The 25,670-nt window shown below is 40.4% G+C and overlaps 1 protein-coding gene across 7 annotated transcripts in view; it reads left to right on the forward strand.

The window, feature by feature from the left end:
* The window catches only part of RARB (retinoic acid receptor beta), a 319,504-nt gene that overhangs the window by 257,799 nt on the left and 36,035 nt on the right, over positions 1 to 25,670 (forward strand). For 6 of the 7 annotated variants that reach the window (XM_015618168.3, XM_033511907.1, XM_033511908.1 and 3 more), the window contains one exon: positions 16,946 to 17,087. In XM_015618168.3, coding sequence (XP_015473654.1) covers positions 16,946 to 17,087 — 142 coding nt within the window. Of the gene's footprint in view, positions 1 to 14,618; positions 14,643 to 16,945; positions 17,088 to 25,670 lie in introns of those variants that run through there. The other variant, XM_015618173.2, reaches the window with a different exon arrangement.

Here is a 25,670-nt window from a genome sequence, read left to right on the forward strand (position 1 = left end):
ATGTTTATTTCTGGGTGTTACACAAAACACAAAAGTGTGTGTGCCTCATAGCTGGTCATTTGCTTTCTGTATGTGTTAGAGTTTCAAAATCAAACTGATCTTCACGATGTATTTTGTAAGAAAAATTCCACAGACAGTCCATCTTTTTATGTGTAAAACAGTACCTTGACAATATTCAGCTAATTTACAACTTTCCCATTTTGTAAACTGCATGGCATTTCAGAGGTGGGTTTTGGAACCTACTTGTGTTGTTTCATGACCTCAGTTAGAGACTTCAGAGATCTTTTTCTTTTCCCCCCCCAGTCTCTGGGTGTTGCTAGATAGCACGCAAACAAATTCCATGGAAAATGAGCAATCTGGATTTATCCAGCTGGTGCAAGTGGTTATAGGGCTGACTGTCACCAAACGCTCAGCTCTTTGGTCCTGACTTGAGTCGTTGTTGTAGCCGGGTTTGCAGAAAGAGGGACTGAGAGTAGTGGTCTGGATTCCCCACACAATGCCATCATTGTGTGGGTGAGGAGGAGAAGCTGGTGTTCTGGCAGCTTCAGCTGTCTCTGAAAGCCTTGTCTCTTGTTCTGGGCATTTAAAAGACGGCATTCCTCTGCTGACAGTCCTGCCCGGATTACTGGCTTGAATTCGGTGGGCAGCAAAGATGCCTAGAGCAGTTTCATGGGAGAAGACAGTGCAGCATATAAGAGGGTAGGTTTACGGTCCAGCAGTTTTGTCTGAATGATGAAGATGCCTCTCTGCCTGTTATTGATGCTAACAGACAAAAATGTAGTTATTAACTGCTTCAATACTGAGTGATCCCAGGTTGGCTTTTATCATAAAATAAGGATAGTTTTCCTTCCATCAGAGTTTTCATATGGAATCACATCTAATATGGGATTAATTAAAAGGGTAACCACGTTTAATACATTTTCAAGGGTCTTCAACTATGAAAATATGTCTATTTGTTTGACATATTCCTGACTCAAATATATGTTTTTATTATTGCAAAGACTTGAAGCACTATGAAAAAATAGGCATTGACATAAACCTTGACATTTAGATCTGTAATTTTGTAGGACTGACTCCCCAAGATAGCATCCACACAGAGAAAAAAAATAGAGAAAACAAACCAGTTTTTGCTTCATTCAAATTTGTTGTTAAGCTTAAGATGTTAAGCTTAGGAGAAAAGCTGTCATTTTGCTACAGTTTTAACTTAATCGCTTACAGATGCAGCGCAAGGCAGTGCCACCACTCAATTTGAGGCCCAAAATTACTGCCTAACTTTGAAGGCTGGGCTGTCTGTAGTCTGTTAAGAGCGAGAGAAGCTCCTGTGGTTGCTGATTGAAAACATCTAAGCCAGACCTGCTCTGGATCACCCTCTAGAACAGCCTGTCTCCATGAGCCTTTGGGTTAGGTGCCCAAACACAACTGTGTTAATGTTCTCTCATACAATGTCCCCTATGATTATGTCCCTCTGGATGCTGAGGGGCTGGGGGTTTCCCTTTGCTGGCCATGAGTCCCTGATCAGCATTGGTACAACAACTAGTTTACAAAATGCTACACAGAGAGAGAGAGAGAGGAACTGGCTTTCATTTTATTTGTTTGCTTGAAATTTGATGGCAAGAATGTTATTTCCACCCTAAATGATATCATGATTCTGTGATATTATGCTTTGGTCTGCGAGAAATGTTGCTGAGAGACTAAAATATTTTATGGATTGTTATAAGAAAGTTCCCTTTATGGAACAGTGTCCTTTGGGACAGATGCCTTTTCCTTTTAATAATGTCTCTTACATCATGTGAGAACAGATTTGCATTTTCTTAGGCAGTTTTGGGATTGTGAAGGGATCTTAAGCAGCAGTTCTTTTTGATAACACCACTCATGCACATGTTAGCTTCTAGCTATAATATAATTATGTTTAAGCCTATATTTATGCCCCTTTACAGGGAATTAAGGATCCAGACATAGAATTTTCTCAGCTATTTAGCAGTAAAAAATAAAAGCACACTTCATAAAGCTAGCTAACTAACATTCCATGTATTTGTTCGGTTTTGTTTTCTCGGCATATTTTAATCACCTATAACTGGAACAGAAAGTAAGAAATGTAAACTTGAAAATATGTGCATGGTATGATTTGTATCAGGGAAAGAAGTAACATTGTTTGCATCAGTGCAGTGGGAAAAGCTTCTGTTGTTTCGAAGAAAAATATAGATCAGCTTGAATGATCAAGCAGTATTCGTCTCCATTTAGGCTGTATTAGTGACAGTGCCAGCAGTAGAGATGCATGCTGTCATCCATGCACAGCTATGAAAAATTCCTCAAATCACAGAAAATTGCTCCTAGTTTCAGCTAAATCAACAACACTTTTTAGAAGGTGAAAAATGTGTTTCAAAATACATTTCTGCATACTATTAATATAATCGGATCTTAAACTGGAAGCACTTCACAGCATAGCAACATTCCAAGCCATTCATTTGCAGAAAGCAGTGCCATATGCAGAAACTCACTAAATGAGTTGCAACTGCTTCAAATGTAGTTCTGAAAACCTGGAAATTTTATTCATTTTGTGCTGTCAGAGAAGACCTGATTGTTTTAGTGGCATCCTTGAAATTGTAGCTTTTCAAATAACAAACCCAGGAAGGTCAGGTGCCCCATGAAAAAGGTGGTATCTATTTCAATAAGTCCTTAATTATTTTTTGTTTGTTTGTAAGATAAAACTTTTGACAGATCCTGAATTTGTTTAAAAGTTTTAAGATGTGGAAGCGTATATTAGTTGGAAGCACTGTGAGAGCAAGCAAACATGATGAAATAGGTGGGATTGGGAACAAAAATTTTGTCTTACCAAGTTCATTAAAGTCTCTCTGGGTTGTGTGAGCACCATGAATGAAGAAATAAAATTACTTGCTCACCATGACAGATAGCAAAAATGTAAATTTTATTGTGTACCAAATATGCTTTCCAGTGCTTTGGACATAGGTTGTGGGTTATAGCTCAGCTTCTCCCCTGCACTGGGCTTCTGAAGCAGAGATGGACAAAGAGCAGCAGTGTCTCCATGAGGGTACAGCACCTCCATCCACAGCTAATCTTCCGCTTATCCTGCCTGTTGCCTTGTCATATACCAGGGATTCATCTTGAGATGTGAGAATAGTTGCTTTTACTAATTACTGTAATTTTTTCTGGCAACCATGCAGGTGCTGTAAAAGCACAGAGATTATCCCAAATTAACTTTCTAACTTTGCTAACCCCGCTGCTCCACTTATTTGTGAGCACAAGAGCTAAAGTCCTGTAGAAACAAGAACTGGAAAGTACTCTCTTATTTTCCATGAACTGTCAAATAATAATGTATAATTGTTTGGCTTATATCTTGCACTTCCTTCATGTGTAAAATTCCTGATACCATCAGTGAAGGCTGTCTCAAAAAAGAGCACTTCAAGACTCTTGAACTCTGGTGTGTTGGTGACCAGCCACATTTTGGGGCACAGCTTTGCCATGCAGTGCACCTGGAAGGCTTCTGGTGGCAAGGGGTGTTCCTCCTGCAGGCAGGCAACTCCTGTGGACAGTTTGGGTCCCATTTCAGAGGTCAGTAGGAATTATCTCAGGTAGATGTGGGCTTTCCCATTGTATGCCAGCAAGCCATAGTGCCCATGATGGTTGGCAAGAACATTTCCTGATATAAATGTCGCTTTTGTGCCTGCTGATCTTGCGTATCTTTTCAGGATCTTGGGCCACTAACTAGTCCATTATAATTACAGTTTTTTCATTGTTGTTACTATTAATAAGCTGAACTAGTTGAGTCTTACTCTTTTGTCAGTGTCTATGCCTTTCCCTATCTGGGAATATAGACTGTAAAAAGAAGAAACTTCAAATTTATATTTGTATCTACAAGTTGCTGCTGGAGTTGAATCGTGGTTTCTTGCACCACAGTGGATAATAAAGAGTCCTTGTAGATGTATTTGTCACATTTCTTTCCAGCTTTCACCTGCCTGTAGCTGTTGTGGCTTATTAGCAAATGTCTGAGAGAGCTCAGGCTTACACCAGATCAGTAATGTGTGTGTGATTTATAACACCTTCTGCAGAATTAAGTAAATTATATCCACGTGTAAAAGTGCTGTCTATGCAAATCATGCTGTGAGGTACTGACCAGAGACACCAGAAGCAGGTGAGCTGCAATTCAGGCCAGCACACTTGCCTGCTGAGAAGTCCCCTGGTTTGCATGCAGGGAGTGTGGAGTGTATTTTTATTTTCCTGTCACTAGGTTCTAATAGGTTTTACTTTTTCAATTTTCTTCACCAGAAAGAGGGGAAAACCTTTTATTTTGTTCTCATCTTGTCAATCTATTTCATACCTCTCCGTTAGTTTAAGGACCACATGTGGCTTTTAATTATAGTTGTAGAGTAGAGGCTGTTCTGTGCACACTCTGAAAATTGTGCAAGTGTAGGAAAAAATGCAGCTTTCCACCATATTTAACACAAGATTTTATAATATCTTTAAAAGTACTGTTTGCTGCAGTTGCTAATAAGGAAATAGGGATATCAGAGCAAACATCTCAGAAATTAAATACTCTGAGATTTTCTGATAACAGTGCTAGCTTATTTTTTTATACTATGCCATATTTATGGCATTACAAATGTATAAAATTACAATGAACTGCCTTTCATTTTCTAACTCTGGAACTTTAAAAAAAACTGGTTAATGAAAAATTAGTTGATACGGAAGGATATACGACTGATTTGTTGAATTTAGATTTAGGATAGCTTGCTGCACCTTGTTTTTCCTGTTGGAAACAAGAATAGAATAGTTTGCCAAGAGTAGTTCTGGCTGAGTGTGATTTTGGTGCTGGTGAGATGGTTGAGGTCACTGTTGTTCTTGCTTTAGGCATCTTTTCAAATTGTAGTTCGAGTTTTTCTTAGCATGTACTTAAAGCCTTTCTTATTGGCACATCTTAGAGAAGTAAATCCAAACTTAAGGGGTTTCACAATGGTAGAAAATGGAATTAATCATTATCTAACTCTGTTCACACTTATGTATTAAGTAGATATTCAGGTGCTCTTTGTTTGCTACAGTTTTGGAATTTACTTTGAAAGATGCACCTATCTATATTTTCTGGTTTTTGTAAACCATCACCCAGTTTGCAAGTGGTCAGCTTCTCAATTTGCAGAAATACTTTGGAAAGTAGCCTTCCATCGCCATCTGCTAACTGCCTGACTGACCTGATAATGGAAACAGAGCTTCTTTCTAATCCTGAATGAAGTGTTCCTTTGAGAAAATTTCCTGGAGGGGCATTTGCTTTAGATTCTTCTGGAAATGGAGTGCAATTGATTTTGCACCATGGATCCTAGAGCTGTTTAGATTTTTGGAGCTGGTCTTTGTCTGTGCTGTAGCAGAAAAGACAACTGGATGTAATTTTCCAAGATTCAGTATTTCCAATGAAGTCAGCTTTAGAGATTCTTTATCCAATTTGTTTATGATATACATTCTTCTTTTTCTTCACCCTGTAAAACAAAACAAATGCCTTACTAAAAGAAATTCTTTCACTTTTGAGTACCCATTCAAAAAAAGCAGAAAATGACAAAATTGAGATTACAGCCATGTGCCTATCTTTCCCTCTTTGTATCTAGATTGTATTGTAGTCTTGAAACATGGATACCTTGTCTCCTGATAATCATGTAAATTATATACATGTTGTGTCCTTCTTCCTGTTTCTTATTATTTCAGAGGAACTTCCCATATTCAGGGGACACCTCTAGGTGTGACACCTGTGCATCTCAGTATTCTAGCTATAAAAACTAGTAGTGTTAAAGAAGTCATACACCCAATTCTTTGGTATGTTGATGTGGAAACTGTTTAAGTGGTGTGCTGCTGCAGCTGGTTTGCCAAATATTCAGAGTCCCTACTCATAAATTGTTCTTCCTTTTGATAATAAGCAGGAGCCCCCACAATTTCCATAGCTCAACTCAGGAGACAGCTGAGAAGTAGAAAAACATTTTTGTACATGAAGTCCCTTATGATTTCATGTGGCCATGCTTAAAATTTCCCATTTCATATATTTCAGTGGGAAAAGTTACTATGCAATAAAAACTGGATCATAATACTTATATTTTAGAGGGGAAAAGTATATTGTTTCTGGATCCCTTGTCTAGAATAATGGATGCATAAATTATAAGGTGAGACACAGTTACAAGTAGTGCCAAAAATGTAGATTTGGTTGGCTGTAAATGCAGTCAGTGATTTCACTCCAGCTATTCAGAACCCAATGCCGGAGGGGAGAGCCAGCAGCCCCCAGCCAGTGCACGTGAGCAGGGTCTGCCATTGCCTGGTGTCAGGCAGACTGATCAAATGCTTATGAAGCAAGTTTATTCTCGTTTTAGAGTCTCTTTAAAAGCGACAATTTAATGGGACCCATTACTGTCAGCTGTGGCCAGTTCCCTCTCCCTCCTCCCAGGCGCTTAACAGGGAAAGCAGAGATTTATAGCTGTGGTGTAACCACTCCAATGGGCTACTGTTCACTCCTCCTGCAAGTGTCCTCGCTGGCTGCTCTCCAGATGAATCTTCCAAACAGGAGAGAGGTCTTCCCTGTCTCTGGAGTGCTTGCCTTGCTTGCAGCCCCGTGCACCAGTGATAAATATATATGCAAATTATTAGGTCCTCGCTTCAGTGTGCGCCGTGATCCTTACATGCTTTCTGCTGGTCCAAAAGAGTGGCAGTGCTCCAGATTTAGCAATATTTAAGCAGAGCATGTAAGAAAGAGAGCTCTGCAACCCATCATTTTTTAAATGAATGAGCATAACCATTTTTTTTTCAGGTTTTTTGGTACATGGGATCAAGGCATTTCTCAGATGCTGCTTCAAATGGTCTTGCCCAGTCCATATACGTCGATACTAATGTACTGTGGTTATTACATGTATAGAAGCAAAAGTGAAAACTACGTATTTTGTTTAAAGGAAAGAAAAGGGAGTTTTAGGTGAACAGAAGAGATGCAAGCACAGCATCCAGGAACCAAATGGATGAACTAACTAAAAAGACCTTTCATCTAAGTCCATGTGATTTTCGTAAACTGAAAGAATGATCATCTTGTGATTATATGAGCTCTGTGCTTGAATCTGGCCATTGACTGAAGTCTGGCAAGGGAGGGAGAAAACAGGAAAACATCTTGCTAAGATTTTCCTGTGTTAGATTAATCAGCTCCAGTTCATTCACTCATCTCTGAAAGGTCATGTTTTCTTGTCAAAGTTGCCCAGTCCAAGACTCTCCCTTGCTTCCCTACAGCTTAGCTGAGTGATCCACCAGGCAAGGTGGATGCAACACTGCATTTGTCCTGAAACCTGCAATGCTTTTTCATCACCTCAGTGTGGTTTGTGTTGGCATTTGCAACAAGATGCATCTCTCTGATTAGTGTTACCCTGAAAGTCTTTATTGCTTGGAGGAACTAGTTAGTGGATTCCTCTGGCTCAGTTTCTGCAGTTGCTAATCCCTTGCACTGGTACAGACTGTATTTCATCCACCTTTCTTAGTCTGCTTTCCCATGTTGTCCAGACCGTTGACTGTGTATGCTCTGATTGTGGGTGCTCTGACTGTGTATGGAAACTGGGCAGGGGGATATGGCCATCATCTCACTCTTAAAAATGGTGGGTTTTCCAAGCTGGTCCAGCTCCAACTCATCCCTCTGCTGTCGCCTTTGGTAATGAGTTTCAGCTGCAGTGTGGAAAGGTAATTTTCCTTGACTACTGCCAGTAATAGAGAGCCAGACTTGCATATTTCTGGGTGTTTACTTGAACTCTGTTTTCTAGTCTCCAGGCATCCAAGTTTCACTAAACTCTAGGCTTTAGTGGATTTTGGTGGATAGCTCTATATTAGCAGTTTCTTTGTTGCTGAACACAGGGCAATGAGAGTGCAGCATAAAGTAGTAAGTACAAGATATTACTTGCCAGATTTCAAGAGATCTGGTACAACATATTTGTTTAGATGTCAACTGTCAAAACTAAGAGCAAAAAAAAATTATGGGAAGATAGTGAGCGTGTGTTGATGAGTCATTCAGACAGAGGACTGAAAACTGTACCAGGAAGCATAATGCTCAAGACATCTGGTTTATTTTGGCATGTTTATGTCCATGTTATTTCTTCTGAGTATTTTTAAGTTGCTTTCTGCATTGTTTTCATATGTCATTTCATCCCTCCTCAGAAACTTCTTTGCTGCAGATCGGGCATGTTTTAAAACTCCTCCCAGGTCTGACAAAGAGAATAGAAACATGCTGGGTGTTGAAGGTAAGCAGGGGCCATGCTGTGGCATGGCCAAAGCCAGCTCTTTGCCAGCACCCACAGGCACCCACCCAGCCAGCCAGGCTCGGGCTGGGCTGCTGCATTGGCTCCAGGTCAGCTGGGGCGAGAGTAGGGAACAGCTGGCTGTGCACGCAAACTGTGCAGATCTCTCTGCTAGCGTGAGGGGAATTGCGCCTCAGCCAGCTTGCAGGCATATATAAATATTTGTGGCATAGTTTGCATTATTATTTCAGCTGAGCTCTAAACATTCGGTTGCTGATAGCGGGAAAGAAACTAGTGCTGCTATAAATTTCAGATGGTGCAGAAATGCAGGGATTTTTGTACTGGCTGACAATTAAATAAAGTCCCTGTGCCTCTTTTGATAAATAACTCTGCTGCCAAATATGTGCGGGAACTCTGCAAGCCTTTATGGGGAAGGCTGGGAGGGGAGGAGAAGGACACAAAGCCTGCCTGTGCAGGGAATTTCCTGGGAGCACACACACACACCTTCTTTCTCCCATTTAGGTTTGTGTTTGAGCTTGCCCTTTCCTCTTTACATGTTTCCATCTCTGCCAGGCAGCTAAATGGAAAGGATAATTTGAGAGACTGCTACAAGTAATTGCAGTATGGTAATTGCATAGCTAACATAAGTCTTTTCCTTGTCCTGCCTGCTGCAGGAATCTGCATGTCACTGCAGGGGCATGGCTTGGTGGAGATTTTTTGTTTATTTTTACTAGGAGGTCCACTAGTTTGCTAGAGTAGCTGTTGTTTAGTGTCTTTCCATTATGTCTCTGCAAAAAAGAACCCTATGTGCATCCCAGTAAAATTGTGACATTGTCCACAGAAAATGGTCCCCCCGCTCCAGCTGTCTAAAAACCCAGTGGATAAAAATAAAGACATGAATTATGAGCATAAACCAAAATCAGTCATACAATTGAGGGATAACAATTTGAAAAGTCTGCTGTGATACTGTGCCTCCATGCAGGAGGGCAGCTACATAAATGGTTTGGAAAAGTGTCATTCTTTACGAAGAAATACTGCGCTTAATTAATTCTTGCTCCTGGGAGGTCAACCTGGGGCACTCATTATTGTCTTAATTGGTGGTATAAATCCTGAGGCACTGGAGGGGAAGAGAGGAAAAAAAAACGATGAGCAGTTAGCAACATACAGCCTTTTGGATAAGTGCTAGCCAGTTGTACAACCATCCTGGTGACATTTTATGGTTTTATTGGGTTGTAGGTTTGATCCTTCACAAATTAGGTTAAAGGGAATTGATATGCATAAACAAAAATATAAAACAACAGCAAAATGCAATAATTCATTCTTGAGTTCTCCATTAAACTGTGTGAAATAACTCAGAAAAGTGCTTCTTTGATCTCCTGTTATTTGTATTAAATTATATTCATTACTCTTCCCATCTGGAGTTTCATAGCAGGCCAAAAATCATCCTACAGACATGACTGAAAGGAAGTTAACTGTAACTTTTTAATTATATACATTCCATCTCCTCTTTTTTCTTAATTTGAAAAAAGCAGATGGAGGCGCATACCAGTGCCTTCCTCTCCATTTAAATCACTGAAGTGGAGAAGCAGAAAATCTCAGCCGTTCTTTCCCCTCACATATTGTTTCAAGGTGATGACTGTTCTGTCTGGAGACTTTGACATGTTTGCTAAAAAGGTCAGGAGTTCAGTGAAAATCGAAATTGTGGAGAAATACGTGCACAGTCCTAGGGATGCCTTGGTACCCTTGCTGGAAGAATCTGGTCGTTGCAGATTTGCAGCTGATGGAACACATCTCCCCTATTCTGTTGGTAGCTGCCTCTCTGCCAGCTGGCCAGCAGAAGTGTTTCAAACTCCCCAGAAACACAAAAAAAGTAGTCAATGTTTTGATGGTTTGTAGAGTGTTTTTTACATTAAACCAGGGTTTGTGGAATCAAAAGATGTTTTGGCAAGAGGCACAATAAAAAATGGTGGTTTTTTCCAGCCTCACCAGGGATTAATTTAGGCTAATTGGCATTACTAGCCCCATGAACAAATTTTTCAAGCTCTGTTATCAGATTTATTTTTTCTTTTTCCCCTGTGAAGCCCATAAGACCTTTTTCACCTTAGAAACTATTAGGATTTATCAAACATGGCCTGCTCTGTCTTTGCTGTGAATTTTTTGTAGTTGCAGATGAGTATCCCCACTGTGGTAGCTTAGAGAGGAGTAAAATGTTCCTCATCTGCTCATCCATGTCCTTTGGGCCCTTTTCTCTTTTCAAGAAATGACAAAACCCTGAGATATTTCAAACTTTTCCATTTGTGTAACAACAATGAAAAGATAATAGACCTTTTTTCCCCATAGTGGGTTGCTCTTAAATCCACAGTTCTAGATTCCCATATGCAAGATGTGGGATGACAGCTGCTTATTTTCACTGTGTTTTGAGTTCTGCCAATAAAAAAGAAAGAAAATCACTGCCACACTGGTTTCAAGAGCAAATTTAGGTTTCTTTGACCATAGAATCTTAGGCCTGCTCTTCATCTGCAGAATAAATGGCTAGACAAGCAGAAGTGTGCATGGCAAGCTGGAAATACCAGCAATGACAGACAAAGCCAGAGCCCTTCCCACAGCTGGCTGGTGCTGAACTCCACCACCACTGGCTGGCTGGCATTTCTAGGTGCTTTCTATCAGCCATTGACATTTGTTTTTGCAAAGATCTTCCTGTCCTGCCCTGATGTACATCATCATCACAATTTCCCTGCTTTCTGGCAACAAGCCTTCCTTTACTTATTGTTGTAGCTGCATCCATTTTGTGCCAGCGGTGGTTTCCAGTCATAATGTCAGATGATTAAATTGTTTATTCTGCAAGCTGTGACTTCCAAAGTGTGATAGACAGTGCAGGCATCCTGGAAAAGTGCTGTGCAACTGGAAATAAGCTCATTTGAGCTTCCTTTTAGATAGCTACTTTGGTAGCTTTGCTTACTTGTGGGGTCTCCTGCTCTGGCTGCAGCCACTTTGCAATGTGTTTTGTCTCTATGGTATCACCGAACAGCACAAGCTGGGTTGTACGTCTTTTGTAAGTCTTTCTACGCAACTCCAGTTGCAGGCTTGCATGTTACCAAGGCCTCACAGAGTAAATTTTCCTGGTTAACAACTAAAAATTGCATGTCTTTGCCCTAGCTTGCCTGTTGAGCCTACCAGGATTTGGTGAGGCAGGGTTTTTTGTTCCCTGACTGCTGCCACTAGTTATTAAAAATACTCCAAACTACATTTAATTCATGCAGGTTCCTGGGCAATTCTCTGGTCAAAGAACAAAGCAGGTTTGTGCAGATCCCATCACCGAGAGTTACCTTAAATGTCTGATACCTAAAATGCTCCAGAGAGAGCAGGAATGGGAGCTTTATCTTCTCTAAATACATTTCACAGGGTTAGCAAGGATAGAGGGTAACTTAAATGATTAAAATAGAGTGATTGAAAAGAGGCCATGCATCACAAACATTTCTTTTGTAAAAAATATACGTATCTGCCCAGCCCCAGTTTCAGAATAAAGCTAAAGGCAGAGGTTTCAGGTGTGTGGTAGGCTGGATTTTCTTTTCAGTTGTTTCTGGTATTTATCATTCCTCTCAGAGCTCAGTCAGAGTTTATAAATGACTGACAAACTGTACCATGGAAAAGTCCTTCCTACTCCTTTGTTTCTTTTACGATAAAGTAGCAATATGCTTCACTCAGAAGCTTATTTTGCAAATTTACAGAAGAATAGCCTCTAAATCTGCAGGAGTCATAGCTGGCTGCCTGTGTTTGGGGGTAATCAAAGCTGAACCAGATGAACCGAGCAGGCTGTTCAAACAGATTGAGCTTGCAATAGCCCTTTGCTGCTGATTACCCTGTCCCTGGCTTGCAGTGCAAGTTTTTGGCTAGCAAGCCCCCTGTGCCTGCAAATAAGACTTGGCATCCTCTGTGCTGGCAAAATATTTTTAAGACGTTGTGATCAAATGATCCATCTCTTCATGCATGTGCATAAGTTGAGCTCTAAATCATTTGCCTTGCCAAAATCAACTGGACAGCGGAGGAGAGGGAGTTGTATAGATTCCCTATCAAAAATGTAAGGGTACCAGTTCACACTAACAAATCGGTAAGACTTCATAAGTTTAAACACTTAACCTTATCTTGAGGGCTCGTCCTTAATGAGGTCCTTTGTATTCACATAACCAGTGGCATAATGGCATTCAAAATATTACTGGAATAGTTAATATTCTATGTGGGCACTCTGTTCTGTACTGAGCTCTCAAAGTTTGTCTCATTCACAGGCAACTGCTGCAAAAGCAAGGGCTGAACGGGATGAGGTGGTTTCTTTGGCATTGTGTTGAGGTTGGATTGACTAAATAGATTATTTACTTCTATGCAATAGACCTAGGAAGCCAGGTTTGTTTGCTGTTTGATACATACGGTTTCACATATCACTCTCTGCTTTCAGTGTGGCAGATAAGATATCAACACAATTAAAAGTGAAAAATAATCTGTCTGCTCTGCCACTGGTGGATGCTCAGGGAACACACGCTGATACAATAGATTTCTGAATAATTTATACTCAGCATTTTTTCCTTGCACTCGGTAAATGAGGATGCCTAATGTGGCATGGTCAGAGTGATACTCTATCTGTCATCCATTAAGATAACAAGATTGGTGGGCCTGGGAGGAGCGTGGCATGATACACAGAAAAGATGAGATTAAAAATTGAAATGTTTGTCCGAAATGTTCTGTGTAAAGGATGCTGATAAAAGCAGTTCAGAAAAACAGAATTAATTCAAAAGTGTGATTTCCACAAAGCTTTGTCTTCTCTAAAATAAATACATAAGATCCATGTTCCTTTCAAAAGTTATGGATAAAAGGAATATCGGAGTAAATCACTGTTCCTGATAGGCCTTCAGTAGCTTCCGCTACTTTAAATTCAAGTACTTTGTAGGTGCTATCAAAAACAATTATGTATGACAGTAATGCTTTATGTCTCACAGAATGGGATTTTCTTTTATATTCATAAGGCTTTTTAAATTACAAAGAAAGAATCATTTGTGATTGTTTTTGACACTGGAGTGTCTCATCTCCCATCACAAGGTGTTAATTTGGATGAGGTACTAAACTATTTGCATAAAAAATGGCTCATGTAAATATTCAGCCAAACAGATTCATTTCAATGTGACTGTACTATAGGAGGTAGTATATTGTTTTCCAAGAGCCAATAGGCACTAGAAGTTGATTAGTTTATAAGCAGTGGTGGTTTTCAGTCTCTGAAGTTTCTGACAACTGCTTAACATCAGGTCACATTTGGATTTTCTTGGTTTTTGAAGAAACTATTCGGGTTATGAGGATCAGATGGGAGTCATTTGGCAGAAAACACTTGGAGGAAAACTTAGGCTTGCTTCTAACTTCAGTACTTTTAGTGAAAAGGCCACTGTTCTTATACCTATGCTATTTGGAGTCCAGCCTTGAAAGGGTTTAAATGTGCTTTTCTGTTTAACTGGGCAGCAAGCATCTGCTCTGCCATCTCCATATCCCGCACAGTTTTCTTTGACTGCAGAGCTGCAGTCAGGGTCCAAACCCCCTGCAGAGGGAAACATGGGACACTTGGGGTTTTTTTCAGCCTAGATTCAGGAAATATCTCTGAGCATGACCCTGCTTGCAGTGCCACACATAACTTGTGGCTGCGCAGCACCAGGCTTCTGGAGGCAGGTGGGGAAACCCAGCCACCACTGCCCAGCAAATGATGCTCCTCACCCACCAGTGCCTGAACTCCTGTCCCTCCCCCTAGGATGGCTTGGTTTGGGATTTGTATGCAAAGATAATTATAATCTTAGTGCCTGTACAGAGGAATATTTAAATATCTAATCTTTTTGATGATGTATTGCTGAAATTTTAAAATGAGTTTGTGACAAATCTTACAAGGAATGGTATCCCAATGCTAATTTGGGGAATACTTGTGAGTGAGTACTAATACATTGTAGAGAACCATGTCCTTAGCTTTGACCAGGACTTCATTACACCTTTTTTCATCTGAACATTTTGTGTAAACAAGTTCATTTTTATTTATGTTCCATGAGTAAATCAAGGAAGAAAATCAAATACAGGTGTTAGAAAGCAATTTGTTAAACAGCAGTCAAAGCTTCCACAATTAGTATCCTCTATATCTTTCACTCTGTGGAGGACATTGCCTGGGGAGGTTAAGCTGATGAGGAAACTGTCTTCATTTTGACCTGGAGATCTGCTTTTTCCAAATTTGTTCTTCTTAAGCCTTTTTTATTAGTAATGAGTTCATGAATGCTTTATACTTGCTGTCTGCAGATGGATCACATTTTTCAGTTGCGCTGTGTGGTCAGCTTTGACTGGTAAGGACTGAGGCAGCCTCCTCTGCTTTCCTTCCTGGTAATTAAATACAATTAAATATAATTAAATAATTACATTTTATTGTTTATTATTATTCTACTGTTTAATTTTTAATTAAATAATTAAAACCTGGCTTATAAGGATGCACACCCTGCAGCTATATATCAGAACAACCGATCAGTAGGTGCCATTAGCTACTGGTTATATTTTGGTAAAGTACAGATGTATTTGGAGAAGACTGTTTCTTCTTTTCCCAGTATTGGGTGCCTTGTTCATTTGGGCCATTTTGTTTCTTGCCCTATCAGGCTTGTGGTAGGAGAGTAATGCCATTGGTGGCTGTGGGTGTTAAATCACCTGCAGCAGCACTGGATTAGGCTGGTGTGGCTGCCATAAAAGTTACCAGTTTTGGTTTGTCCTGCATGCTTCCAACTAGAAAGTGGTGAGCAAATAAGCTGTAGAGAGACCCTTGAAACAGCACAGCTCACATTTTCTGCCTGTTGAATTAAAACAAAATAGACACCATAGGTGCCTCACTGTTGTTAGCCACATAAGCAATTACCCCAGAGCCAGGCATCACAGGGGAATATCAAAGCAAGAAAGGAGTGAATATTGCCATAAATTTTCTTTTTTGGCAAGTAAACAAGTGTATGTACACTTGCCATACTTGCCATTGCAACAATTCAAGCAGTGTTAATGATCAGAAGTGTAGAATATAAAATAGCAGCATTTATTGATAACTTGAAAGTTTTAATTATCCAAACAAATAGCTTTAAATTATTCTTCTGTGTCCAGTAGCTTAAGAAAAAGATGTGCAGAGTTTTTATTTACCTGTTTGATGACAGTATTTATATATCTCCTAAAGCAGAGGAGCTAACCTCAGGATGAGGCTTGCCTGTGCAAGAGTTGCAGAAAACTCTTGCCAGGGGTTACGTGATTAAGGAGGCATTTTTCAGTTCTGAGTGAATCTGAGGTATTTTCATAACATTAGCATCTATAGCACATTGGTTGTGCTAGGAATTTATGACCAGCCCTTACTGCCTGCCCTACCACTCCCTGATCATACAGCCAGAAAGTCTCTCAGTCAGCTCTGAACGATGGGAGCTCTGTCTTTTGAACTGCTCACGTACCTCAGTGAGCGCTTCAAGGAGAGCCAATTTCATAGCTTACCATGATTGCATCTTTAGACAAATGCATTGTGGGCACAGAGCTATCGTCTGTGGCATCAGGTTTACAGCTTCCCTGTAGGGTGTAAACATGCGGCTGGTTGAAGAGTTTTAACCTCTCAAGCCCTCCAACAAATATTAAATTGCTAACTATTCTTCCATAATGCTGTGATGTTGACTGAAATTTGACCCTGGTGCTTGCTGAAACGATTTTCAAAATCTGAGTGAGAAGGTTAAATAGTGCTGTCAAATTTCCAAATGTCTGTTGCAGAAATACTTTCACTGAATATCTCTGGGTTGAGCTCTAAAATGCTTAAAGTAATCCTCTTTTTTTTCTTCATTATTACATGATATTATCTAAAGCTTGGGGTTTAGTGCAGATAAAGAAATGAACTTGGGTTTTGCCTTTTTTTCTGTGCCACCTAACCTTACCATTTATGGCTATTTTTCTCTTTTTTACTTGTTGAAGGAGGAGTTCAGTTAAATGGTGTTCCTTAAGTACAAACCAGACCTCTAGCTTTCTTAATTTCTGTTCAAGATCATTGTAATTACTTGATTATTTTCACAGCTGTATCTGAGTAAGAAAAAAAAGTGCTGTAATTGGCAACTTTTACAAGTTCACAACTCAATAACCTGATACTGGAACTCTTCCACCTGCAGAAGCCTCATTAATTGCTGTAGGAGTTTTCAGCAGTTAAGAGACCTGGGTTTCAAATTATTTCTCTTTTGAGGTGCAGCCTTCGAACTAGAGAATCTCTGCAGTAACGAAAATAGATGGGACCTTCAGGCTGAGAGAGTCTGCTTGTTATTGGATGAGTGTATGACTTCCAAGTGGATCTGTTAGGAAGGCTGTTGTTTACCCAACTCATTAGTTACATTCATAAGCTCAAACCATTTTTAGTTGAGCTTTTTTGTAAAATCTAGGGCTTCATTTCCTGAATGCTCTTACTAGTTCTAGTTTTGTTTATTTTGGCCTTAGGTTGCATTAGATAATTAGTTTTTATTTAAGAGATGAGTCTTATGTTGCAACAAACAGTACTAAATTATAGTAAGACTGAGGCTTACTTACCAGCCATAACTTTGAATTTATTTTGTTATTTTAAAGCAACATTTATGCCTGTCTCTCAAGTTTATGGAAAGCTCAGAAGCTTACTTGATTTCTTTTTTTCTTGATTCCAGGGCTTTTTCCGCAGGAGTATCCAGAAGAACATGGTTTACACATGTCACAGAGATAAAAACTGTGTTATCAATAAAGTTACCAGAAATCGCTGCCAGTACTGCAGACTACAGAAGTGCTTTGAAGTGGGAATGTCCAAAGAATGTAAGTTGTCTTAGAAACAATTTATTGTTTGTCATATCCTACATATATGTGGCAGTCTTAAGGGAAAAAAAATATGATGCAATGATGTGATTGAAGCCAGTATCTGTGTTCATATGGAGGGAAAGGAGTATGAATTTGGTGCACAACTTCAGATCTGTATTTACAGACTTCTGAGTCCTTAACTCTGCAGCCTAAAAGCTGTGTTTTTACTGCCTGGACCCTCTCTGAAAGGTGAAACAAGCTGGCAAATGCTCTTCTCTAAACCTGCAAAGCCAGTAAACCTGACTATGCAAAGCACACCAAAACCCCAAAGGATTTTCCTCTCCCTTCTTTTCTAGAAATCTCTGTTCTGCCCTTTAAATTAGCATTTTGAAATATTTATGTAGAAATATGTGATATTCTCTTTTTCAGTTTATTGATGTCCCCATCAAGACTGAAAATATAGCTAATAAAGCTTTTCTCAGATTCCATGGGGTAATGCTTCTGAAACTTTCTCATTTTTGATTGGATTGATTGCAGTAGCAAAAAAGTCTCTGATGTATTGATCTGTTAGATTGTTGAGAGTTTTTACCTCTATCAGCGATGTTCCTGGTGTCAGTAGGTCAATTCCAGTAATAACCACTACAGAAATTTGCAGTGTGTGCATAAGAGAGGAGGGAAAATTGCCCAACACCAGTTCTTAACTTTTATTCACCCACAAGACTTTCTTGGAGAGAGAAATTTTTTCACAGGAAAAGAAAAATTGAAAATGATGAGGCATTTATGTCTGAACTGTGATTTAAACAGGTTCTCATCTTCAGCATTTTACATCCCTGAATTGTGTGGAAAATCCCAGTAGTTACCTTCTCTGTACTTGGTCAAGAACTAGAGGTCTTAAAGTTACATTTGTCCCTCCTCACTCTATCCCATTTCTCTTTCCCACCCTTCACTTTCCTCTCACAGAAAAGGTGTAGAGAAGTGGAGAAAGAACCAGATACATCCTTACGACCACTGTGCTGTGTTTCCAGCTCCTTTTCATGGAAATGTGAAGTTGTGGTTATTGGAAAGTTTCAAACTGCTGAGGGGAGGAGGTCTTAAGATTTCCATTATTTTACTGTTCATGTTGGGTTTTCTAGATTTCTTGTGTGCCTTAAGTGCACTTATCAATACTTAGGTATAGATCTGTTGGATGGAAACCATGATGGGAGTAAAGGAGAAGGTAGGCTAAATGCCAAGATATAAAATTGAATAAGGGGATTTTATTGATAGCTATTTCACTGCATGTGTACCTGTGTACATGATGCCTTTTATTTCTTTGATAAAAACAGTATGATGCAGAGAAGAAAAAGCACTTTTCTCACCTGAGGGCTTGTTGGTCTTGAGTTCCTAAGGACTTTATTGCTGACGCGAAGTAGTAATCTTATTAAATGCTGTAACGTCACATCGGAGTAGGTTTTGGAAGTATCAGCAGTATTTCTAACATGTTAACCAAAGTTATTTTGGATAAACCATAAAAGATTTACTGCCTTTTAGGTGATGGATTGTTTTCTCCCATAGGGTAGCTGGAGCTTTGCCAGCAGGAGTTAAGGTTTTGCTCTGCACGTTTCCTGGGGTGAACCTAGTGAAATTGCCCTTTGGCAGTTGCCTTTATCTCAAAATTCTACAGGCACCGAAAGGGGGATAACAGGTTGGAGGGGGAACAGAGGATCCTGGAGAAGAGTGAGGGATGTCCTCTGGCTGCATTTCTGTAGAAGGCATTTGCAAGGGAACAGAGAAATTATTTTAAATGTCATCAGTTTGAATGCAGTGTGTCTTGTCTTCTGGGTTTAAGAACTAAGTCTGAAGTGATTCTGTGTTATCCCTTCATAAACAGGAGCTTTTCATCCCTTAAGAGATTTGAGGAACTATTTTCTTATCTGACCTTCTTTCATACAGATCTCTAGGTTTCAACTCCATTTCTTTAGAAGTTTATGTAAACAAAGGCACATCTGTCATTCAGCTTTTTCTTACCAGATAGAGGTTTCTCTTTTTCCCCTAGTGCATTATTCACATTTTATTTCTTTGTCTTCTTACAGTTCTGTTATCTTGTAATGTGAAAGCCATGAACAAAGGACAGAAAAAAAGTATCAGAGAAATCTCACAGGGAAACAAGCCTACAATGCTCAAACCAGTCCCAAATGGGGAAAGTAATCATGATGGCACCTGCAAATAGGAACCCCAAGGTCTGTTTCCAGGCGCTAAGGAGGAGTAGATGCTGGGTTTCAGTATACAGAGTAATCTGTGCTTAAAAGCTACAGTCCTATGTTTATTTATTCTGTCTTTAAAGGGCATGCAAAAGTACCTGCATATGCAGCTCCCTTTGAGCTTAATGGGTGTTCCTCACAAACATCAGAGGAGAGATGGGAACTGGGTGCATAGCCAGTGTGATAAGTAAGGGTTTAAGAATGGGGGTACAGTGTTTGAAAGAGAAGAGATACTGAGCATTTCTTTTATGCTTTTATCTTGTTTCAGAGAATGAAGTGAGATGATGAAGGAATGCACCAATTTGCATTTCTTTATAGGTTGTTTTGTTAGTGTAGAGGAAAAAAAAAGCTATCTTCGACTCCATTTTACTCCCCAGATCTGATCAAGAGAGGTCAATAACTACACTACCTCCAGGGCAGGAGTGGAGCTGTTTGCCTTGTGATAATATCTGTAAGACCTGCTGGAACTGGATCCCACTAGTGAGGCTTTCTTTCATTAGGGACGTTTTTCATTGTGTAGTCCCTGTTGCAAAAAGTTTGTGCTCCAGATAGGCAGGGCAAAGTGTGAGGGGAAACAAAGTAGTGATGACTGCCTTATCATCCTACAACAGGACAAAACACAGCTTGAAATAAAACCCTGCTGTCTTTAATCAGATATCCTTCCTTCAGAAACTCCAGAGCTTTGTCCCCGAAACCTGAGCTGCAGCTCCCGGTTCAGGGCCTGGAGCCAGTCCCTCCACCAGCACCGCCTCAGGTTTGGGGATGGTTATCTGGCTGTCCCACCTCAGCTCATGGGGGAGTGTAGGTGCAGCTGGAGCTCTGGACCCAACTCCAAACAACTTCTGTCCTTCATAGCCTTCCAGTCTGTTTTTTTTAATTACCACGTAGAGACAGACGGTGATCACACAAGGTTCTTTTTTTGCTGCTGCTGAAGTGAGAAGGCTACTAAGGCTGACAGTGGCTCATTATGTGATGGAGAGCCTTAGGAAGCTAACCTTTGCCCTTCTATTACGTGATCTCTACGCCGCTGTTGAAGCGCCATCCTCGGCGTGACCCCAGGTGCCAGCAAGCAGCTCGCTGTTGCCTGGACGCGGGCCCTCGGTGCTCAGGAGCTCCAGGGTCACACATACAGCACTGCCTGCTGCCATTAAGGGAGCACACAGGAAGCTGGGCAAAACTCTTGGACAAGAACGGACTCTTTCAAGCAGGATGCTGTAACAGTCACTTTGTAAGGTGAAGCCTGCTCATAGGGAGAACCTAAGGGGGAAGAAAATGGAGCTCCCTTCTGCCACAACTGCCCAGCTTAGCCCAGCAGCTCTTCAACTTCCATCCTTTTTCATAAACTGTGCAGGCTGTAGGGACTGCCACTGTACTTGATGATCTTTGGGGTCCCCTCAGACACAACCCACCCCACCTACCAGGGTGTGATGCAGAGAAGCCATCTTTATACTGGCATAAACCTTGTCTGCAGTGAGCTCTAATAGAGTGAAATTATGTTTATAAAGGCACAGAATTGTTCCAGATTACTTCAGTGCACTGAAGCAATGTTCAGATTTGCAAATCTGCTTACAATTAACCTCTCTGGAGGGAGGGAGGGAATGCAGGGAAATTATCATGAAGAAGAGAGAATCTGGTTTCTGTGCTCTGTATTTGTTGTTTTTTTTTTTTTAACTTGCCCAGAAATGTCTGTTACTCTTCGTCACAGACTTGAGTCTTATAATATTTAAATGTTCATGCTTCTTGGAACATATGATTACATTCTGCTACCAAACAATGAAATGAATGGATTTGCTTATTTTTGTTCTGGTAGAAATTGGCAAGCAGGAAACATCAGCTTGAGGATCTGTCATGTTTGTATTTTTTATTTCTCTTTAATTTTTTTCAGACTCCTTAATGAAGCATGATTCCATCTTCAGTGAGTGGCTAAGTAGAGGGCTAGCCTGCATAGTTGCATTTGAGAAGTTCATGCAGATTTCACTGATGTCATTTTAAAGTGAATTAATTAGGATGTATGCAATCTTTATTTAGATGTTAGTCAGAACTGAACTGGGATTATTTTATTCTTTTTAGCCAGCAGGAAGCACTGGATTTAGGAATTGTTTCTGCTTTGCTACAGGCTAGATTTTTAACTGGATGCCTAAATACCACACAGTGGCTGGGGGCTTTTTCAAAAATTCCAGAGTAGTTGCCTTGCCTGTTAACTTGCTTTCTCGAGAGGAAGGAGCTAAATATCAGAGTGGAAATCACAAACCCCCGAATTCTGTTCTGGGACTAATTCCTGTCTGACTATTCTGTCTTTCCTATCTTGCAAGGTGAAAATTATGTCTTTTCACAGGGGCTGGGTGACCTTGTATTGCAAGTGCTTTGAAAGCAGAAAGATGTAAACTGTGAAAATACCAATTAAATTAAGAATTGGAGAATATAGATAGTGGGGAAGCTATGCCCAAACCATAGAGATCACATATCTTTCATTTTGTTTTTTAAGGATGGATTGTTTTGGAGATTTTTTTCAGTTGCTGATCAGATAGGAAAGCTTGACTTTTTTCTTTTTTTTTTCAGGCTGACAAATTGGGAACTTTTAAAAGGTAGTGCCAAACTCTCAATATCACTGATGGGGAGATTTTTTTAAGATGAGAGTGAAGCTAATGGGGAAGGCTCTTCCTGCAACAAAAACCACAGTGCTGTAGTGTCAGCCTGTACTCTGCCAGGGATAATGCACACTTTGTTATGCTGGGTGGCTGAAAATTATCTACATACAATTAAAATTCTCTTGTGGAGAACTGGGTTCTACTTGTTGTACATTGTTTCCCATGGTTAAACAAACATCTCTTGCTTTTCACATCTTTTTTTTCTCTTCAAAGAAGCAGATCTGTTTTTCCTTTCTTCTTTTGGGGTCTGCCTCTTCTGTGTTTTAGCCTTTACCCCTGATTTTGCACAGCTTACACTTGCCAGCTTTAATGTTTAAAGGAGCAACTTAGATTGAATGTTATTATCCATAATTTACTCTATGTTCTGTGAAGATGGTTATGTAATAGCAGTAATTGCATCAACTCACCTAATGAGCTTTCCCTCCAGTGCCATGTACAGCAGATTAATAGCCCATGAATTCATTTGCAGCTCGTTGTGTTTCAGAAAAGTATTTCAGGCAGCAATTAATAAACTGCTAAAGAAAATAACATAAAAAATGATTTTTTTTATTATGTTAACTCTCCAGCTGAACAATTTATTGGCACCTTTCATGATGTGGCTAAGTAAATTCTCTCCTAATTCCTCAAGCAGAGTGTGATTAGTGAACCCTGCTCAACTCAACACTGTCTGGTAATTAGTCTGATCTTTATATCCTAAAATGCTAGGGAGAAGTAAGAATAGAGTCTTAATGTTCTCTTTTTCTTCTGTTCCTTGCCTTTCAGGCATTATGCAAATAGCTGTAACTTTAAACTGCAGCACTCTAGTGCTGCAATTTTTTTTTTTCCCCCTTCCTTGCATAGAAACCCCATAATTGTGTAAGCTAAGAATTGAAGACTTGGGCCAATAAACAACCCCTGGCACTGTTTCTGTGCTGCTTGTTGTGGGCTGCAGTGTCCCATACCTCCCAAGTGGTGGGACAGAGCCTGAAGCAGGGACCCGAGAAAGGTCACAGGGTGCTGCTGCCCCGAGGAAGGTAAACCAAGGGTCAGATGCCACTGGAGAGGGAGATGCCAGGAGAGAGGCATGGAGAGGGAGGAGAGAAGAGGGAAAGTCCTGAGTTTTGCAGTGTAAAAGGGGATGAGGTGATTGAAGCCAACAGGAGAAGAGCAGCAGTGAGATGCCAGGGCTGCAACCACCTTTTCAGGAAAAGTGTCTGGGGAAAGGGGGAAAAACTGCTGCATGTGGCCAACCTTGCAAGGCTGCTCTAGAATTACTATTTCCATGCTTTTTCTTTTGGTTGGTGCTAGTGTTTTGGGGTTTTTAAAATTAATATCAAGTTTTTCATGTTTTACATAATTCCTTTTTCAAATGAAACAGTTACCTTCCTGCGAGTACCATCCCTACTCTCCCAATCCAAAAGAAGCTTTTGGCTTGTCTTCAAAAGTAATAAAATACATATTTTAAAATATTTTCCCTCATTTTGGGCTCTTGAGGACTGGGTAAATATAAAGGGAATTCCTTCAATAAGCTCATACAGAGATTGATTACATGTCCTCAGCTGGAAGTTACATTAAGACTTATTCACTAAGGTATAGCTACCGTGGTGAACTTTTCAACGCTCTCTGCTGTCTCTATGACAACACAGATCCTGGCAGAAGTTACCAGGGCTCGTGTGCTCTCTGCAGCCTTTGTCTGCATCCATCAATCCTAGTCCTCAATGACTGTAAATGTGTGCCTTTCTTACGTTTTTGCTTAACAAGGTGTTTTATTAAATTTGTGACACTTCTAAAGTTATTACACTAATCATTTGTACTGCAGTACCCAGCCATGCTCTAAAAGAGATGTGCTTTAGGAAAGGAATTTCTGAATGGCTCTCAGTCTTATCCTGTGGAAGATATTATCCAGTCTTGTCCTGTGGAAGAGTGGCATACAGTCCTTGTATAAGTACAACTTTTCTTTCATGACAGGTGAAACTTAAGATAACTAGAGCCAGGGAAAAGTGTAATGAACACACAGTCTAATTTCTGCTTAGACGTGCAGCACAGTCCAGAGAAGTGCTCGCTACTGTTCAGTGCTCTAGCAAAGCGCTCAGACCTTGCTGAACCCATCCTTATTTTAAAGAAGCCCATGGTATGTCTATCAGTGCTTGTGGCTCAGGTTTCTGTGGCAGCCCTGCCATGTGCCACCTTCTGTGGAGATCCTTCTCTGGAGATTGGGCTCTTCTTTGAGAACAGTTGGCATTGACACATGTCTAAGTTTTCATATTTTTAATTTTACACCTTTGGGGTGTTTTAGGAATCATCAGATGCTTTCTTCTTCATCAGTTTCCCAATAAAAGGCATTTTGGGCAGGTATTTCTTAAAAAATCGCTTCTCAACATAGATCTTGTTCTTTTCCTGGCCTTTTTCTGTTATTTCCCATGCCCCACTTTGGTTTATAGCATTATTCCAAATTGCACATGTAAAGACACTGGCTGTATGCATCTGTGTTGCCTCTTCTTCAGTTTAGTATCCCAGCTGCTTTCATGGCACGGAAAAACCTGGGTTATCCTTTCTGCCTTGTCCTGTGCTGGGTAATGCTGCTGTAAGAGCAGATGGGAAATCTGGAGGTAGCCAGTCCGTACCCAGCCCTTGCGCTCCTAAGAATGATGCTGAGGCCACATTTGCTTCGTCATGCGGACATAACTGCTGAGACCCCAATCCCATGACCTCAAAAGCTTTGTTTCAGAGCTTCCATTCTTCCTTTATGCACTCAGTTCACTGCTTCGTATTCCTCATTCGGATCATTTTGTTGTTTGGGGACGCGGGGCGTCTTTGCATCTCTCTTTCTAATTGCCATTGTGCCATGTAGCTTGTGCTTTCTATACTGGCCCTTGTAGTGTCTCTGGTATCTTTTTTCTCCCTTTGAATGCTCTTTTTTCTTTCTCTTTTTTTCTTTTTTCTTTTTGTAATTTTTTTTATTTTGGGATGTTGAATCCAAAGGATGGAGAAATGTCAATGAGATAAATATCAGTCTGGGAACGAGCAAATTGCCAGTGTTCTGGGCCTTGAAGCTAAACATGGCTTATTTGGTTGTCAGGCCAACCTGAAAATGTTATCTACAGTAGCCAAGGTTCATGAGAAATGCAGTAAATTGTTCCCAAGAGTTCTGGGAAGTCTGAACTGCAGCAACCCGAATGTTCCTGAAGGACTCTCTATCAAAGGAGAGGCTTATTTGGTCCTTCCCCACAGAAGAAATAAATGTGAGAATGTGTTTGTCTTCCTGTTGGTTTGTATCTGCAAACTTTTGTTTTCCTGGTGATCACTTTGCTGGAGATGTTCTTGCATGGGGTAGGTACCTCTGCAAAAGGCAAAGAAGCAAAGCTCTCGCTGGCCTCTCTGTGGAGAGCAGCTCCTGTGCTGATGGTGCGGAAGATGGAAAGCAGGCATTCGGAAAACAGTAAGCGCTCCAAGACGCTTTAGGAAGATCTCTCCATAAGTAGATGAGGCCATGGATTTCCCTCTGCTGCTGTCAGGCTCTCACGGCTTGCTTTCATCCGCTGGATGAATTGTTAGAGCAGAGGGAGTTTTCCATTGCCGTGCCTGCGATAAGCCGGCTGACACGTTGCAGCTCCTCCTGCTGGGATGCTGGCCCTAGGACTGTGCTCTAAAAATAGCCTTGATTTGTTTTTAGTTTGACTTTGTATCACATGCTCCTTTTAAAATACATCAGAACAGTTAATTTCCAGTTCTTC

The sequence above is a fragment of the Parus major genome, chromosome 2 (assembly GCF_001522545.3).
Source record: "Parus major isolate Abel chromosome 2, Parus_major1.1, whole genome shotgun sequence".
Lineage (NCBI taxonomy): Eukaryota > Metazoa > Chordata > Aves > Passeriformes > Paridae > Parus > Parus major.